This window comes from Hyperolius riggenbachi, chromosome 10 (genome assembly GCF_040937935.1).
Source record: "Hyperolius riggenbachi isolate aHypRig1 chromosome 10, aHypRig1.pri, whole genome shotgun sequence".
NCBI classification, from domain to species: domain Eukaryota; kingdom Metazoa; phylum Chordata; class Amphibia; order Anura; family Hyperoliidae; genus Hyperolius; species Hyperolius riggenbachi.
In genome coordinates this window covers 115,102,381-115,120,132 of record NC_090655.1, presented here as the reverse complement: position 1 = coordinate 115,120,132, position 17,752 = coordinate 115,102,381, and the positions used below count along the sequence as shown (strand labels likewise).

The window sequence follows — 17,752 nt, the reverse complement described above, 5'->3', positions numbered from 1 at the left end:
TTCCAAATTACAATTTACTAAACCTATCTCAGCACAGAAAATCAGAGCTCCCGACTAGTAAGGTAAATTACCGACTTGTGCGGTAATTACATCAGGAAATGTCAATAAATGTCAATTCACAAAGATTACTGCATTTAATTTACCGACCAAAAGTGTTCGGAACAAAATATGTACATAAAATAAAAAGCTATCCCCAAAGATATATTTTTTAACATATGGAAATAAATCTACTTTTTTCTGATGGAATAAGACAGTAAGTATACAGAATATATATATATATATATATATATATATATATATATATATATATATATATATATATATATATATATATACATACACATACACATACACACACACACACACACACACACACATACATACATACATACATACATACATACATACATACATACATACATATATATATATATATATATATATATATTATATATATAAAATGTGACCGCAACAGGAAAGCAGCACTGCTTTGAAAAGTCATTGAAAAGTGTGTGACAATTTCTTATTTATTCAAATCACTCTCACTCATCCCCATTAGGGAATTCCCATACATACACCATGGACCACGTTCATTTTCTGTTTAGTAAAATACACAATTGAAAGTTTTTTGTCATCCACTATAGAATTGCTATTTAAATATCTTTATTTAAATAAACATCTTATCAATCTAACAATTACTGACCTGTCCCCTCACGAAGAACAATTTGCTTATCATTGCTGATCCATCTGTAGCAAGGAAACTCCAAGTAATCACCCGTTGGTGTTTTTATTGTAATGTGGCGGCAGTACCAGTCATCCTTATACCAGTATTTATGCTTCTCAATTTTAATCAGCTGAATGTCTCCAATATCTTCAGAAACGGTGACATCATAAGAATCAATCTGAAGGAAACAGTAACAAGTTAATAAACAAATATTTAAGCCGTAGGATGTTTACATAGCTTACTTCATCTGACACATTCATTACATTACAAGTGTCATATAAATGAAAAGAATGTGCACACTTAAATTGTTTATTGTTCTTGACTTATAGGGACACTATCATGAATAATTTCAGAATTAAAGTTTTTGTACCAAAAGAATTAGGTTTTGTATTGTTATTTAGATTTTTCATTGTATGTTCCGCTTCCAATTGTGTACTTCCTAAATAAACTGTGATTTATAGCCCTGGATTATAAGGCTAATTTCACACATACTGCGTTTCCTTGCGTCATGGTACTCTCCCCTGCTGCAGCGTCTATGGGGACTTATATACTATGGTGACATGGTGCGACGGAAGTAGTGAAATTGTGACAAGGCTGCCGCAAACTCTACAGTGCGTTGCCACATAATCCATGCCTACAGCACAGATTATACAGCAATGCAAGCCTATGTCGACGCGGTAAGTGTGAACGTACAATTGCGGTTGCAGTGTGCAAGCGCATAGTGACAAAGCTTTAGTGGCGTACTTTCTGTCCAGCAGGGAGAGAACATCACTGATCAGGGGGTGGAGCTATACATATTACCCTGTCGGCATACTCTGCACATGGAAATGGTGCGGTGCAATCATCCTGCCCTGGGCTGTGCTGCCGCTGGACAATCACACCACACTATATGTAAGAGTAGCCTTAACCTTTTTATAGGGAAAAACTGAAAATGGATTAGAGGCAAGTTTTGGATTATTAGTTCTTACAGAAAGGGGGTGGGGTTACAATATGCAGCCACATGCTAATCTTTGCATGCCCATCAGATGATATGTGTATGGGAAATGCCCATTAGATGGTACATATATGGGAAGGCTAGTTACAAACGGTGACTGTGGAGATGCCCATGTGACAATGACACCTGTTTGTACACTATAAGCTGAGTGATGCTGCCTGTGATAGGAGGCTTTCCTAGTTTTTTACTCTGTCTGCCTTCCTCCCACACTGCATAAGGGAAATTATTATATTTATTTTAGATCAAATCTAAATTATATTGTGGCGCCCAAAAAATGTGCTTCAAAGTCACAACTACGTGATCTTAGAGGAGTTCATAGGTCTTTTCTCCTCCAAACTGGCTGGTCTTTTTCTGAACACTCAAAAGACTTATCTCAGGTACAGCAGATAAAAGGTAAAAAAGGCAGGGGAATATAGGACACTCATACAGCAATATGTGGGTCAACTGTGAAATGTAAAGATATAATAAAAAAACATTCATAACAAAATATTGTATTTCAGCATGGCCATAGAGAAAAGAATACTGTCCTCTTCCTCAGACTTGAGATGCACATCAAAAACTTTCAAAAGTTACACAGTTTCAAAAAGCATTTATGTTAGATAATATCTTTGAGCACTTCAATGTCTAAGCTTGGATAATATTGTTTGCTATATATTCCTGGTGTTGGACTTCAACTGCTTCAGGACCATAGGCTTACACCCCCCTAGTGACCGGGCTATTTTTTACAATTCAGGCCACTGCAGCTTTTAGGGCTCGCTGCAGGGCCATACAACTCAGCACACAAGTGATTCCCCTCCCCCTTTTCTGCCCAACAACAGAGCTTTTTGTTGGTGGGCTCTGATCGCTGCTGCCCTGTTTGTTAGTTTATTTATATATTTATTTAATATATTTGTCTTTATTTCCAGCTCTCCTTCCCCTCCCCCTGCCAGCCAATCACCACGATCGGCTCTCATAGGCATTAGTCTATGAGAGCCGATCGCTCCTGATCCTCTGTAGGGGACAGCCGAGTGACACGACTGACCTCAGTACATCGCTGCCGTAGATCGCAGCGATGTACAGTGTAAATAGACGGGGCTATTGCCGCTGGGAGACTGATGACGGAGCGGAGCTCCGTTATCCAAGCAGGGATGCATGCGCATCAGCACGTGCGATCCCCTGCAATCTCCGCCCCCAGGACTTTACGTCAATTGGCATTAGGCAGTCCTGGGTGAGCCGCTGCGTTCACGCCAATTGGCGTGAGGCGGTCGGCAAGAAGTTAAAGTGTATCTAAAGACAAAGATGTGTACATACAGTACCAATTCTTTAAAAGAGCTTGTCTGTGTTTTTTTTTTTTTTTCCATTGCCAATGGTTTTTAAACCAGTGTTTTATCTGTGCAGTCTGAGCAACAGGACTTCAGCTGTAGCTCTCCTGAAAATGAATTTTAATCCATAAAACTTGGTGTGGTTGTACAGAATCTTCTAATTGTGGGATAGTGATGACAGTTCAATAGGTCATTATGTCTCTTTGTGGAATTTTAAAGTACCTGATTTTAACAGTCACACTGACATGACTACGGTTTACACTTCAGATGCATACACATACAAAATAAAACTTGCAATTAACGAACGTTCAGTTTAGAACATGTTGTAGTTCATCCATGGAGAGGGGGAGGGGTGACAAATTTTTTTATTTTTATTTTTGCAGATTGCAGATACTGTATGTGATAAAACAAACCCGTTTTTATAAAGGAGGCTTGAGGAGGAGGAGGAACTGAAATTAGCCTCAAACCCCATCCGTTCCAGAAGCCACATCTATTAATGAAGAGCAAGCAATATTTTGCTTAGCTAGAGGATCTCAAACTTCTTCATAATATATTTTGAGGAACAGAAGATAGTTTTCAGGATGTTTTCATCCTCCAGTTAAAATGGTAAAACTGTTATTTTAGGAAAGTTACATTTTAGAAATAATAAGTGAATACTGTCTGGTACACTTTATGACAAGTGTAGTTGTGTTCTGTTGTAGACAAGCTGAAAGTCGCAGCTGGAGCAATCTACAGTAAAGATGGAAAACATGATGAATCTCTAAAACCTGCCTTTAATTATGATTGGCCAATCACTGACCAATTTTACCACCTCCAAGTATAATAAGGGTTTACCTACAAAGTCTGCTCATAGTATTCACTTATCTGTTGACCTTCATACTACCTGGGGGTGGTAAAATTGGTCAGTAATCAGCCAATCTTAATTGAAAGTGTGTACAAGGCTTTAGGCAAAAGTGGTGAGTGCTTTGGGGACTAAAATGGCACTCAAGACAAAAATGTAAACAATGGACCTGTAAGTATAGACTGCAGTTTAAACACAATGCATGTGGGGTATGCAAACATTCCAATCCAGCAGAATACATAGTACATGCTGTATTTGGAAAGCTGTGGTGCTGAACCCCTAATGGCAGTCATTTATGTTTGGACTATATCATTTTGCAGTACACTAAGTTTTGTGCATTGCACACAACACTTTTTTGCATTATTAATTTTTTTTTTTTAATTATCTGGCTGGATGGATTTGCAGTACTGACTTCCTGTACTGATGTCAGGTGCAGCCTGGCTAGACTGAAAGGCAGTCTGGGAACTGTCCAACCTCCTTCCTGTCCCATCATCACCCACAGTAGGTAGTCAATAAGAAGCTGAGAAGGATCCTCAGCCACTCAATCCTTGTGAATACACAGATGACCCTGCCCACCTCATACCTGTGGTCCTCAGCAAGGAGCAGAGGGGAGAGATGGATGAAGTCAGGTGATGTGCAAAGGAAGACTCTGGCTCCGCTAGCAGCTCTGTACTCTGTGCACAGATCTCTGGGTCATGTGACTGAACTTCTGCATCAACTGTGTCAGTGATATGCATAATGCCCCATTTATCTTTGCCAGTAATGTAAAAATATGGGAGGGTAAACTAGGGCTTTACACAATGAAATAAATATCAGCGCAAACACATAAAATATTTTAAAAGTTCCTTGGAAAAGCAGCCAAAGTCCAATACTCAGTAAAGCATCCTCTTCAAACTTGTATATATATATATATTATATATATATATATATATATATATATATATATATATATATATATATATATATATATATATATATATATATATATATATAGCCTTCAGCGCTAGTTCCATATATCCACCACCACGAACACCATGAAAAATGAATATGCTTACCAACTTGCAACAGACCTTAATTACAGGGTCTGCAACAAAGCAAAGTAAGGTCAGCAGGTGTATTATTGTTTTTTTCATGCATACTGTGAACACTGCATGTGAGATCTTGAAACATTGCTGATACCCGTGTGTGGAGAGGAGGCCAGCTGAGGGAGTTGTCGGCCGCTGACCTTACTTTGCTTTGTTGCAGACCCTGTAATTAAAGCGGAATATAACCCTGCATTTCAACTTTGCTCTAAAACATTATTTACAGTATATTATATGCAACCGGCATTTTTTTTTTTACTAGACCAGCATTGGAAGGGTTACACAGAGCTTTAAAGTTCCTGGAGAGAACTGCAGACGCATCCTAAGCTGACATAGATACATTTTGTTTACATAAATGTATCTAAGTGTTGAATGTGACTCACTCTCTCTGACTGAGAAGCTGGAGGACAGCCAAAGAGTGTGTAACATTTATCAGTTGTTACATTCTATTTAGTTAAATGTATCTATCTGAACTTCTGCATATCTCTCCACAGAACTTTAAACCTCTGTGTTTAACCCTTCCAATGCTGGTCTAGTACAAAAAAAATGCTGGTTGCATATAATATGCTGTAAATAATGTTTTAGAGCAAAGTTGAAATGCAGGGTTATATTCCGCTTTAAGGTCTGTTGCAATTTGGTTAGCATATTCATTTTTCATTGTGTTCGTGGTGGTGGATATATGGAGCTAGCGCTGAAGGTTATATATAAACTAGGGCTTTAATGCCATGGCTGATCTTGGGTTGCTGATTTTTGATTTTTTTTTTCAGACATTATTTTGTGCATTAATTATCAAGAAAAGTGCAAAGAAAACAGGAGGGATATTGGAATAATTACCCAGAGCATTACCAATCCTCTGTTAAATGGTTGCTCTAGGCAACTTCTCTTGCCCAGGTTTGATAAACTAGTCGCTCACTGGCTGCATGGGATGTTATGACAGACATTTGTTGAGTGGTTTAGTCACAACTTAAGTGCAAGAGTGGGGCCACACAATCCTTAAAAGTGTCATAGCAGGCATCTGTTTCCAAGACACATAGGTCGTCTGCATCAGTGTAACAACATATAGGTTTATCATACGTTCTTATAATGAAGAACAGGACCCTGTGTGTCCTCGAAATAGCCGTCTGCTTTACAGCATCCTTAACTCTTTTGCATTAATAAAAGTCATTATACGGACCCACTCTTCTACTTTGGTGCTAAGGAGGTGGTACCAGCCCCACTTGAGTAATTGAACTCCATCCAATACTACATATTGACCTTCAGTTTTGTCTCAACGATACACTGACATGGGCCTTCTATCACCTATGACTCAATAGCCTGTGTTACACAGTTCCTTTTGGTTTCTGACTTTCACTGATATTTACTAGAGAAAGGGAGTGAGAGTGTTTGTTCTGTAATGAGGTACTGTCTGTTACCAGGCTCTGACCTAGGTTGCTGTTCATCATGGTTGTGTATGTGCGTGTGTGTGTAAGGGGGGGGGGGGGTGTCATAATGTGCTCTCTTATGGGATCTGGTATTTCACTGGGATATGTTGCCTAATTATGTTATTTTGGAGACATGCCTGCCTATTTTTATCATCTTGAGGACAATCTGTCTAGTGTTACTTGGGCGAATGTGTGGTTTCCTAAATGTTTTTAGGGAAATGTGTATGCTGACCTAGTTGTATGTCACTGTGTGACAGACCTATTGCTATACTTCTTTTCTGGTAATGCCTTACAGCATTTGTTGTCACACCCGACCCCATATCACCAGTGCCCCCCTTTGTTAATCACAGGGTGCGCTTTTAGTGCTTCCTAGGCGCTGTTTCTCCTAGATACCACTGTATAGGGGAAAGCAGCTTTGGAGAAGTGTATTAATCGCATTGCTTGTTTGGCTGCAGTTCTACTTGCCTTTAATCTCTCTGGTGAGAATATGTTCCTGTAATTTGGTGTAGGTGGAAGGTCTTGGTGTTCAGCTTTAGTATCGGGTAAAAGTATCCTGAAAGGCTCTTTGTTTTAGGGTTAGAAGTTTACAGCTTCAGTCATGTTAAAAATATGTTCCCTTATCTCAGAAAATCAATTACTAAAGCTGGAATGCAAAAGATTACACTTCCAGTGGTCTGTCAACGGAGATCTTAACACTTAGCAAAGCTCTAAATACAACCCATGAGCTTATGTTTCATAAGCTCCTCTAGTGAATGGGATTTTGGTTGTTTAGAACAATGACTAAAATGACTGCTGAAGGCCAATCCGTAATATAATAAATATAAATTATTTTCTTGAACACAATGGTGGTGGAATATTAGCCAAATTCTCAGTAGAAAACTGTAGTTAATAGATTATTCAGTGTCCTTTCCTCTTGTATAGTCATAACATTTGGTTTATAACTAAAAAGCACAGTGCCAAGGATGGAGGTCTGCCAAGTATGCATATGAATTGGCTGCCGGGAGACTTGGGCGCAGGATAAGCTGGTATATGGCTTATCCTGCTGCTGCACAAGTTCCCGGCGGTGTTAAATACTATTTTCCCTCCAGGTCCATGTGGATAGTGGGCGGGCGCCGCATAGCAATGGAATGCTTTGCCAGCTACACAGCTGGCACACATATGTACTGGCCTGCCCAGTGATGTCACCCAAGGGCGTCGGGTTCCAATCCCCGATTGGCGACATATCACAGGAGTAAATGCACTTCTAGTGTTAGAATAATGGTGTTTAGTCATACAGTAGGGGTAAAGGATGGTGAGTGTTAGACAAAGAGCCAGGACAAGGTCCTTCAGCACCCAAGGCTGAGACACCAAAGTACCTCCCCCACCCATACCTCCCACCCCAGCCGTCACACACTGATTACTATTCGAGTAAGAGGTGCCCCAGGGCCCTAGACCCCACAAACACCTTAATCTCTAGTCATCTGGTTTGCAGTCACTGACGTATCCCCTTTTCTTATTTCTCTCTTCTTCAAACACAATAGGGGAATGATAGCTGAGTGAGTTGTGCGCCCCCGCCTACACTGTGCCCTGAGGCTGGAGCCTCTCTCGCCTCTGCCCGGCCCTGATTAGACATATTGTGTACTAGTATGTGAGTTTTTTGTTAATATTACCTAAAATGTTCATATACACCACCTAAGTGTGGCTCCAAAAAGTTGGAGTCCAAATTATGTTAGTGGACTTACAGGAAGAAAAATGAAATATACAGGACATTTCCATATGGCATATATGTAGACTCCACTGCACTTATGCACTGTGAGAACACAGTGCATAAATTATGTCTACATGACCTCAGAAGGCCCCATAAAGCCAAATTCTTCTGCCACTATCTAGGTTAGTCTTCAAAAGATGAGCAGATAAATATCTCTTCACTTCCTCAGGTGCACCAGTTCGAAAGGCCAATGGAAAATATATCTGATCTTACATTTCAATGGCTGAAAAAAAGCTACTGATTGGTTAAACAGTACATGGATATAACTTGTTCTGGTAGTCATTTTTATACTTTTTATTTTTTTAAGATGTTGTTCACTAAGTTATTCTAACAGAAAAACCTGCACACCTGCTTATTAGTGCAGTTATTTAATCAGTTATGTATTAGCTCTGATTTGGTAGGTCAGGTTTGTTGCCACCAAACATCAGAATGGGGGAGAAAAATACATAATTTGAAAGATTTCTAGGCACATTTCAGACCGGTGCAATTTAAATGCAACCGAATTGCAGTGGTTACAAAGCCACAGGTGTCAAGCATTGACATGCTATGTTATTACTGGGCAGCACAGGAGCGCGATATTTCGCGCCTGCCGCAGTGCTCAGATCTCACCCCGCGGAGGGCCGCCTGTACAGTTACTAACAAGTGCCCAGCCAGTGCAGTGAAAATGAGTAAAACCTCTTGATCTTGAGTAATTATTTATGAATATCCATGGAGCCTCAGAGTAAAAAAGGCACAGAGAACGTTTGTTTGGAGGAGGTGTTGGTTACAGGAACAGTAAAAAAAAATCCCCATCACAGAAAGCTATCAAATTTAAGGGTTTCTAACTTCTTCCCACACTGTCCAAAATTAAAACAACATTTAAATAAAATAAGCTGTTCCCTGTTTTGTTATGATAGTAACAGATTATAGTTCTTCATTATTTAAAAATAAAAAATACGACACTGAAACTTGGTCATCACTCAGTAATAATCGGCATAGTAGTAGTAATAACTATATTAGAAGTAACAACTACTGTAAATGATTGTTAATTATGAAGTCAGCTATGTGTGCCAGTGTAACGCTCAAAGTAACTTTCACACCAAACTCTATTTTTGTCTCATTAAGAGAAGTGGCAGGCAAGTACTTGTTCCTTCAGCCCAGCCAGGAAGCCTGGACATTTCTCTTCTGTAACTCGCCATGGTAGATGAAATAGGATAATAAACATGGAGGATTAGCAGCAGTTTACCTGCAGGAGTAAGGCATACGTCACATGGTCTACCACTCCAATATTTGTGACGGCTGCCCACTGTAGTCTTTTTTTTTTAACCACTTGTTGACTCTGAGGCTGAAGAAAAGCCACTAACGCTGCCCACAGGGCCGGGCCGAGGCATAGGCTGGAGAGGCTCCAGCCTCAGGGCGCAGTGTAGGAGGGGGCGCAGAATTCATTCAGCTTTCATTCCTAATTGTGTTTGAAGCAGAAAGAAATAAGAAAAGGGGATACATGGCAGTGACTGTAAGTCAGATAACTGGATATTAAGGTGTTGGGGAGGTTGTGGGCCCTGTGGCGCCTCTTAGTCTAATAGCAATCAGTGTTTGATGGCTCGGGTGGGAGGGATGGAGGGGCGCACTTTGGTGCCTCAGCCTTGGGTGCTGGAGGACCTTGTCCCGCCTCTGGCTGCCCATGTGTAATCTGCCCAGAGTTACCATAAAAAAAAGTATCAGTATGAGAGGCATGCTATTTTATTGGGCAACTTTGCCGCCAAATTTCCAGTTATAGCCTCTAACCGTGGCTATTAACATGGGCGTCTATGGGGGCACCAAACCTTCTCTGGTGCCCAAACTTTTACACCTAAATGGGCACTACTGCTTAGCATAATAAAGAAGGCCTGAAAAGCATAACAATGAAATGGCAGCCTTGCAGGTGCTTTTAATGTTATGATTAACCACCGGGATCCTCCTGACATCCACTCTGCCGTCTCTATGATGGCAGAGTCATGTGAGCCACTCAGGAGCCGCTTTCATTGGCTCCAGACCGTGTCTATCAATGTAAGCCAATGGGAGCGGCTTACATTGATGGACACGGCCAGGAGCCAATGAAATCAGCAGTGATTGAAATCTATGCCCTGCCAGCCAGGAGCCCACCAAAACAGGGCGTAGATTTCAATCACCTGGGTCCTTCAGTAGTTAAACTGTCTTTTTTTTAGATTTGGTGTCTTGATTTTAGCAACTTTCCTGAATTTCCAGAACCATAATCGGACCTGTAAAGCCTGTTATAAACCGTGTGCTGTATGTGGCTACACACCCCTCATAATAGTTATAAAAAGGGTTAGTTATGTGGGGCCAGGGAGTTTGCACCAGTGGAGTGTACTGTATATTACCTAGCAATTTCTGCATCCTTTATGGACTTGTTTTGAGAAACAGCATATTTTCTGTATATAATCTATCAAGTTGTTCGTGCCCATTTCCACGGGCACTGTGTGCTCAGCAAGCAGTTACCAGGCAGCAGCAAGCATTGGCCAGGCAGCAGCAAGCAGTTGTGAGAGTTTGAGAGGCATTTCACTGCCTATCAACTGCTCGTGGAAAAGGGCCCTTATTGGTGCTGACAAAATGAATTAACATAAGCTATCTTCCTATTCACATGATTGGGGGAAACAAAAGGTGCCTTGCCTAGGGCATCAAAATGGCCAGAAACAGCCCTGGTTGTGCATATTATAGTTGGCTGTGAATTGAAATTGAAAGATTATTTGGACTACAGTAAATTTCAAAAAGACCTGATGCATGTTGTTGCTGGAAGCAGGAAATTTTGGAACCTATAGCTAATGGACGATTTGGGCCCCTCTTAGGCACTAATGGAAGTATCATTAATACGGCGCCCAATATTGTTTTCAACATTGGAACATTATAGTTTTTGAAATATGTTATCGTTTTGAAACTTGCAACATAGTTTTTGAAATAATTTATCATTTGTGTGGACAAATGTTACTTTAGCAAATATTTTATAATTTGTATGTTCTAATTTACATTTGTAAGGGTGTTTGTGCAAGGGGGGGGGGGGGTGGTGGTTAGGGTTAGGCGTCAAGGAAGCGTGTCTGTGCAGGTGGGACGGCCAGGGTTAGGTATCAAAAAGGGTGTGTGGTGGGGGGGGGGATTAGCGGTCAGAGAAGGGTGTATTGGGGACAGGGGCAGTTAAGGTTCGGCGTTTCTAAGTGAGAGTAGGGTTAGGTTACGCTGTAGCAAAAATGTCAGCAAGATTTTCAACTGTGTTATCACATTCGCCCATTTTATTTGCAAATATTATTGCGATAAGATACACCATCCACACTTAATAAAAAATATTTACCGATATTGTTAGTTTTTAATCAAAATGGATAGTAATATTTTTATAACTGAAACCCGATGCCCTTTTTTCTTCAAGCCCCTTTTTCATGCATGCATTGTTGCCAACTTTATTTGAAAGCAGTATTTCCCTTTAAATAAATAATGTTGACCTACGGAGATAACATGAATGTTTTCATTGACTGCTTTGGCACAAGGTCAACAAAATGCTAATAGCAAAACTATGTAATACTTAATAAAGTAATAAAGATTAGTCAAACTCCACAGAGTGGTACAGTGTTGCACCCTTACCCAAAAGATAATAAGCAATCGTTAATAGATTTCCTCGTTGCATGATGAGAATCCCAGTGTGAAGCTTTTCATGCTGCTGCCTGTGCACACTTATCTTTATTGCAAATTTGTGCATGCTTATCTTTATAATGAATACGAGTGTAGAAATGCCATTACCTTCAGTAACGGTTTCCTAATACAAAGCAAGTATCTGAGAAAGGAATTTAGATATGTGGCCATCACAATGTAAGGTTAAGGCTACATTCACAGTGGGGCATAGCGCTGTGTTGGACACAGTAATCGCTTTTTATTGTGATGCAATTATATTGTAATAGTCGTACACAGACACGTTCGTAGTGCTGTAGGAATCGGATGGCAGAATATGGTATTACATAATGCACATGTTAACAGTGGCAGTGAAGCATACTTTGTATGTACCATATATTACTCTGTATGCGTTGTACTGTACATATTACGCTATAATGCTGGGGAGCCATACTTCGACCACCCAACGCAACAAGGCTAAGTAGCTGGATAATGGAAGAGGCTCCACAGATGGACACAGGAGTAATGAACATGGGAGCAAGATTGCCCAGCGCAACTGCAGCTCTGGACCGCCTATCAGGCTAGATGCTGTGTGATACAATACACAACAGATGTAGTCGGTAACAGGCTTGGGTCATACACGTTAATTCAGATGTCAGTCGTATTGGAAGTATAAGGCAGATTTGTAGTCGAGAGGCAGGCAAAGGTCGGTACACAATACAATATACAATATTACAAAACTGACTGACTTGAGTACATATATATCGTGCGGATGCACAATATATGAAATGTAGCTCTCAAATAACTCACTAGCTAAAGCACAAGTAATGACAACACACACGCCAACCAACTAAACATCCAATTCACCACAGACAGACAGACAGACAGACGGAATGCTCAGCCAATCTAGTCGCTGTTTCAGCGACTGCAACATTCACACTGAGATAGACAAGACTAACAGGTAGGAGCGAACTAATGGCAACCACTGCTATAGTTCGTCCTCAAGAACAAGGCTAGAAGGAATACTACCAGTCACCAACATGGTGCTGGCAGAATCTAACTATCAGGATCAGAAGGACTTCACTGACCCCCGCAGGTCAGCAAACGTCCAGCAGACATGACAATACAGAGCAAGGCATTATACATTTACAATAACTTTCACAGCATAGACTCAATGACAACTCAGAGAGCTGAACGCTATGTCGGGATGGGTATGAAATGGGAGGCAGACTTTTATGCTGGCATCAGCCAATGGATGCAAGTATGCAAATTCCCACACAGCTGAATGGTAATCATTCAATCCTGAGCTGGCTTGATTACCATTTGCTAGCTGAAGGACTATCAGAACAAATGCATGCAGTACTATGCAATAGCAGTTATCTCAGTGTTAGGCAAGCACCCAAGGAGTGGAGTTGTGATGTGCTATGACTTGCAGTGTCCCTGCACCAATGGACACTCTCCCCAGCTTCCTTTCCAGTCAAGTAGGCACCATCAGTAAATATAGCTCTTTATTGGTTAAAACAGCAGCATGACAGTCATCCTGTCCAGCGACAGCCTCGCTGTTTCGGTCCTCAGACCTTTTTCGAGCTGTATAGAATCGTATACGATATATTTTGCAGCCAATGGTTACCGTTTCAAACATGACTGCTTCCTTGGAAATGTCAGGAACTGCACCTGCAGGATTTTCTGGATCTTCATTTCCTTACAAGTGTAATTGCCCTGCTGATTTTCACAGAAGTCTGTATATACAGTGAGGGGAATTTGAGGCATGACTCTGTATTTTCAGGGTCACTACAAAAGTTGTTTATTTACTAACTATAGGAGTGCCAGGAATGCAATGTGACTGCCTCTACCACAATGGGACTGATGATGAGATTGCAGCCTTCAGTCCTTCTCACTTATACATTTCTAAGTGCAAATCCCTGGAGTGCCTCCCTTTGCTTAGTATACAAAGAATGAGAACAAATGCAAATCTACAATAAAGGTGGTAAAAGCCCATATAGCTGAGGGGATTCTTCACAATGCAGCTTTATCTGCTCCGCAGGTGAGACTATACCTTTCTAAAGGCAATGACAGCCCCATGAAACCAAGACATCCTTGCTGGATTTTGTTTTCACTGTTTTTCTAAGCATGATATTAAATACTGTTATGTATTCCAAGTTATGTCATATTTTTTCCTCTTTAACCACTTCGCATCCAGACCTTGTTCCCCCCTTACGGACCAGAACAATTTGGGCATTTTAGTTATATCCCTATTTAATCAGCAATAAAACTTTATCCTAAAGCATGACACCTAAATATATATTTTTTTCAAGAAAAAATAGGTTTTCATTGTATCAAATTTTCCCCCAGAACAATATTGTTTTCTATGCATTTTAATGGGAAAATGAGGGGGTGGGGGGGTTAAGTTTAAAAATGAAATCGCTATTTTGTTTGGCTATTTCTCCAGTTTATCACTAACCTTAGATTATGTTCCTGTCATAATTTATCCTGAGGATATTTGATTCTGAAATAATGTTACAGTGGGTTTTTTCACTATGAACTTAGAAAATAAACATTTTTAATGGTGAAAATCAATCTTATTGGCTTAGGGAACATATACTCCCTTTTACCAATTAGTGCTGCATCAGCTGTTCTTTAGCTACAACACTGATATCTACGTCCTTGTGGCTTAGATGAAGTCACAGAGGACAGAGATATACTGAAGTGGGGAATAAAGTGGTTAAAGTACCTTGACTAGGTTAATTCTTTCACTCAGATATTTTGGGATGTTTAGCACATAGCACCCCCTCTTCCCCTCCACTCTCCCTAACCACTTCACCTCCCTTGCTACACTTATCTACTCCCCACAAAACTTCATCTGAAGCTCAGGGGAGTAGATAGGCGTACTTGTGGTAAACAGTGTGCTTTATGCCCAATAAGCTATCTGATTATGTATATAGGGTATCATTTTAACCGTGACAAGTGAGAGAATAGATTTTGTGTTGTTTGACAACTGAGGGCTAAGTCATGTGATTTTTTTTTTTACCGGAAAACTGAATGAAAAGCAATAAAACTGTTATTTTCATGTACTCTATACCCCTAAATAAATATTTGTAAAAAAAACAAAAGTGACAGCATTGAAAAGAGAATACATAGTTACCTTAGGGACTTAGCTTTTAAAATATGTATGCCATGAGAGTGTATTACTGTTAATCATGAAGATAAGGGCTTTTAATTACTGATAGAGTACAATGAGAAAACAAAAAACACAAACCAGAAACTAATATAATATTGCCATACATTGTACTAGGAACATTATTTAAATGTTGAGATAACCAGGACAAATTAGCAAATACAATGTGTGGGTTTTACCTATGGTAACATTGTTTATTTGAAAACTATAGTGGATGGAAATGGAGAAATAGTGTATTTTTTCTCATTTTTCCCTTTAAAATGCACAGATAATAACATAATTACTAAAAGCAAATATCACCCTCACAAAGCATAATTTGTGGCAAAAAAACAAGATATAGATCATTTACATCTGATGAGTAGCAATAAAGGTATTGGTGAATGAATGGGAGGAGCGCTGAAATGTGAAAATTGCTCTGGTTTTTAAGCAAAAAACCCTGTGGTGCTGAAGTGGCTAATATAGTACACTTTGCTCCTCCCACCCCCTCCACATAGTACAATAAAATCTGGACTAGTCCCGCTCTGCTCCCCAGAGTTCATTACGTGCAGCTCCTTTCCACATTGTACAATACATGCTGCTCCTCTTCCGCTCCCTTCTCCCTTGTATAGTACACCCTGCTCCTCTCATCCACTCCACATAGTCCAATACATGCTGCTCCTCTTCTGCTCCCCTCTTCCTAGTGTAGTACAGCTCCTCTCATCCACTCCACATAGTACAATACATGCTGCTCCTCTTCCGCTCCCTTCTCCCTTGTATAGTACACCCTGCTCCTCTCATCCACTCCACATAGTACAATACATGCTGCTCCTCTTCCCCTCCACTCTTCCTAGTGTAGTACAGCTCCTCTCATCCACTCCACATAGTACAATACATGCTGCTCCTCTTCCCCTCCACTCTTCCTAGTGTAGTACAGCTCCTCTCATCCACTCCACATAGTCCAATACATGCTGCTCCTCTTCCCCACCCCTCTTCCTAGTGTAGTACATACTTGCTCCTCTCATCCCTTCCACATAGTAAAATAAATGTTGCTCCTCTTCCCCTCCTGTCTTGGAGGCTAATGAAAATAAGATTCATCAGATTAGTTTACATTCACATCATGGTCCAGTTCTGATGCTCATGTGCCCAGTGCAGGAGCTTTCCACATACAAGGGTCAGCTTGGGTGCTGCAATGCACAGTGTGTTCTGATACCTTTCTCTTGTACCCATTTATTACACATTTCTGAATATCTAAATACCTAAAGGACAATTCAGTACAAGTTATTATATTTCTTGCATGCTGGCAGCTTAAAGGCATTTTATTAATATGTTTTCTCCTAGGTGAGATTTTCACACCTTGGCCCATTTGCAATTCACTGTTTCTCCTGAGTTTTCTCCCAGGAGATATTTTTTTTTCTCTCTTTAAAACAATTTTTAGAACTCTGCAATTGAAAAGGTACCAACAAGTAGGTGAAAAAGGACTATTAAAATTATTTTGAGTATTTTCTTGCTTGCTGGTGATTTAAAAAGCTTTTCATTGGCAAGTTGTGAAAATATAACCTAGGGGAAAAGTCAGGAGAAAAAGTTAATTGCATATGGGCCCTCATGAGAAAAAGTGACTTAAATAAGGTCTGTTTTTGTTATTGATATAGATTGTTAACAGTATTTTTAGTCACGTGGTATTGATATACATTCATGTAACTAAAGAGCTTGGGACCCCAGTGCAAGTTTTACATGGGGTCTCAAGCACTCTATTGATATGAAGCCCCAAAACCTATCAATGAAAGCTGCAGTATCAGAGAGATGTATGTAGAGTACAGAAAGTGTATTTAAAGGATGACCTCTACGCAATGCACATACAGTATAAAGGTGTTTTGTAACTAGCATCACACCAATTGAAAGCTGATAAGATGGACAAAGGAGGGCCTCTATTGGGCCCCTCTGGTCTAGGGGCATCAGTGCGGTCACAACCTCTGCACCCCTATTGCTACTGCACTGATGGTATATAATGTTCCACATTCTGAAAGCACTTGCTTCTATACATAAACATGCACATCATAAAATAAGATCAGTTGATGAAGTAAAAGATTTGTCTTACCGCTCCTCTTTCAAAATCATTGTAGAAAGGTTTGTCCAATAAGTTCTTCTCACTGCAGCCTTTGGATCCAATTAGAGTTATATAAATGTAATCATCTGTGCCGGCAAACCACTGGCTACCTGTGGTCACGGTGACTGTGTATGAAGGCATCCTAGCAGTGCTTCAGGCGCAGGTGATTGTATGTCCTGATCCCAGCACACACTGGAGTGTCTTGTGTTGCTGAGAATGAACGGATTGCTTTTATCTAACAGAGAGACCTCCCCTAGCAGGCTGAATGGATCTGTGTGTTCACCCAACTGCTTACCCACCCTGCTGTTTTAACACTTCCTTTTTTCTTTACCCCAAGAATTGGGGAAGATGCATTTGCAAAACACTTTATCATTCATTAAGCAGGAGCAACTTTTTTTTTTCTTATTTTAGCAATGCAGTGTATCCCATTGCAGTCATGCAAAAAATACAGAATGAGCTGTACATTTTTAAGACATGTAGGTTGATTTATTTAACTGTGCTAAACCTACCACGCACAAGCAGAGGATAAAATTGGCATGCGCAAGCTACTGACAGTCCTGTCAGTGTAGTGTGCCCTCTTTAGTTATGGGCGATCCTTCTAAATGCTGTGCTATAGTGCAACTATGTTAATGTAGTAGTGGGTGTGCTAGTTAAGTACCGCACTATAGAGCTGTATCGGCCAAGTTGGAGAAGCATTGCGGTCACACTAAAGCACTATCGAGTGGCATTTAGAATGGTTGCCCTTAACTAAAGC

General features: G+C 40.2%; 1 protein-coding gene across 1 annotated transcript in view; it reads right to left on the bottom strand.

Annotated features, from left to right (window-relative positions):
- The window catches only part of LOC137535721 (polyunsaturated fatty acid 5-lipoxygenase-like), an 88,191-nt gene extending 70,951 nt beyond the window's left edge, over positions 1-17,240 (bottom strand). The window contains exons 1-2 of the mRNA XM_068257594.1: positions 16,990-17,240; positions 704-902 (exon numbers count right to left, since the gene is read on the bottom strand). Of these exons, the coding sequence (XP_068113695.1) occupies positions 704-902; positions 16,990-17,139 (349 nt within the window). The 5' untranslated portion in view covers positions 17,140-17,240. The remainder of the gene's footprint in view (positions 1-703; positions 903-16,989) is intronic.
- Positions 17,241-17,752: the final 512 nt, after the last annotated feature.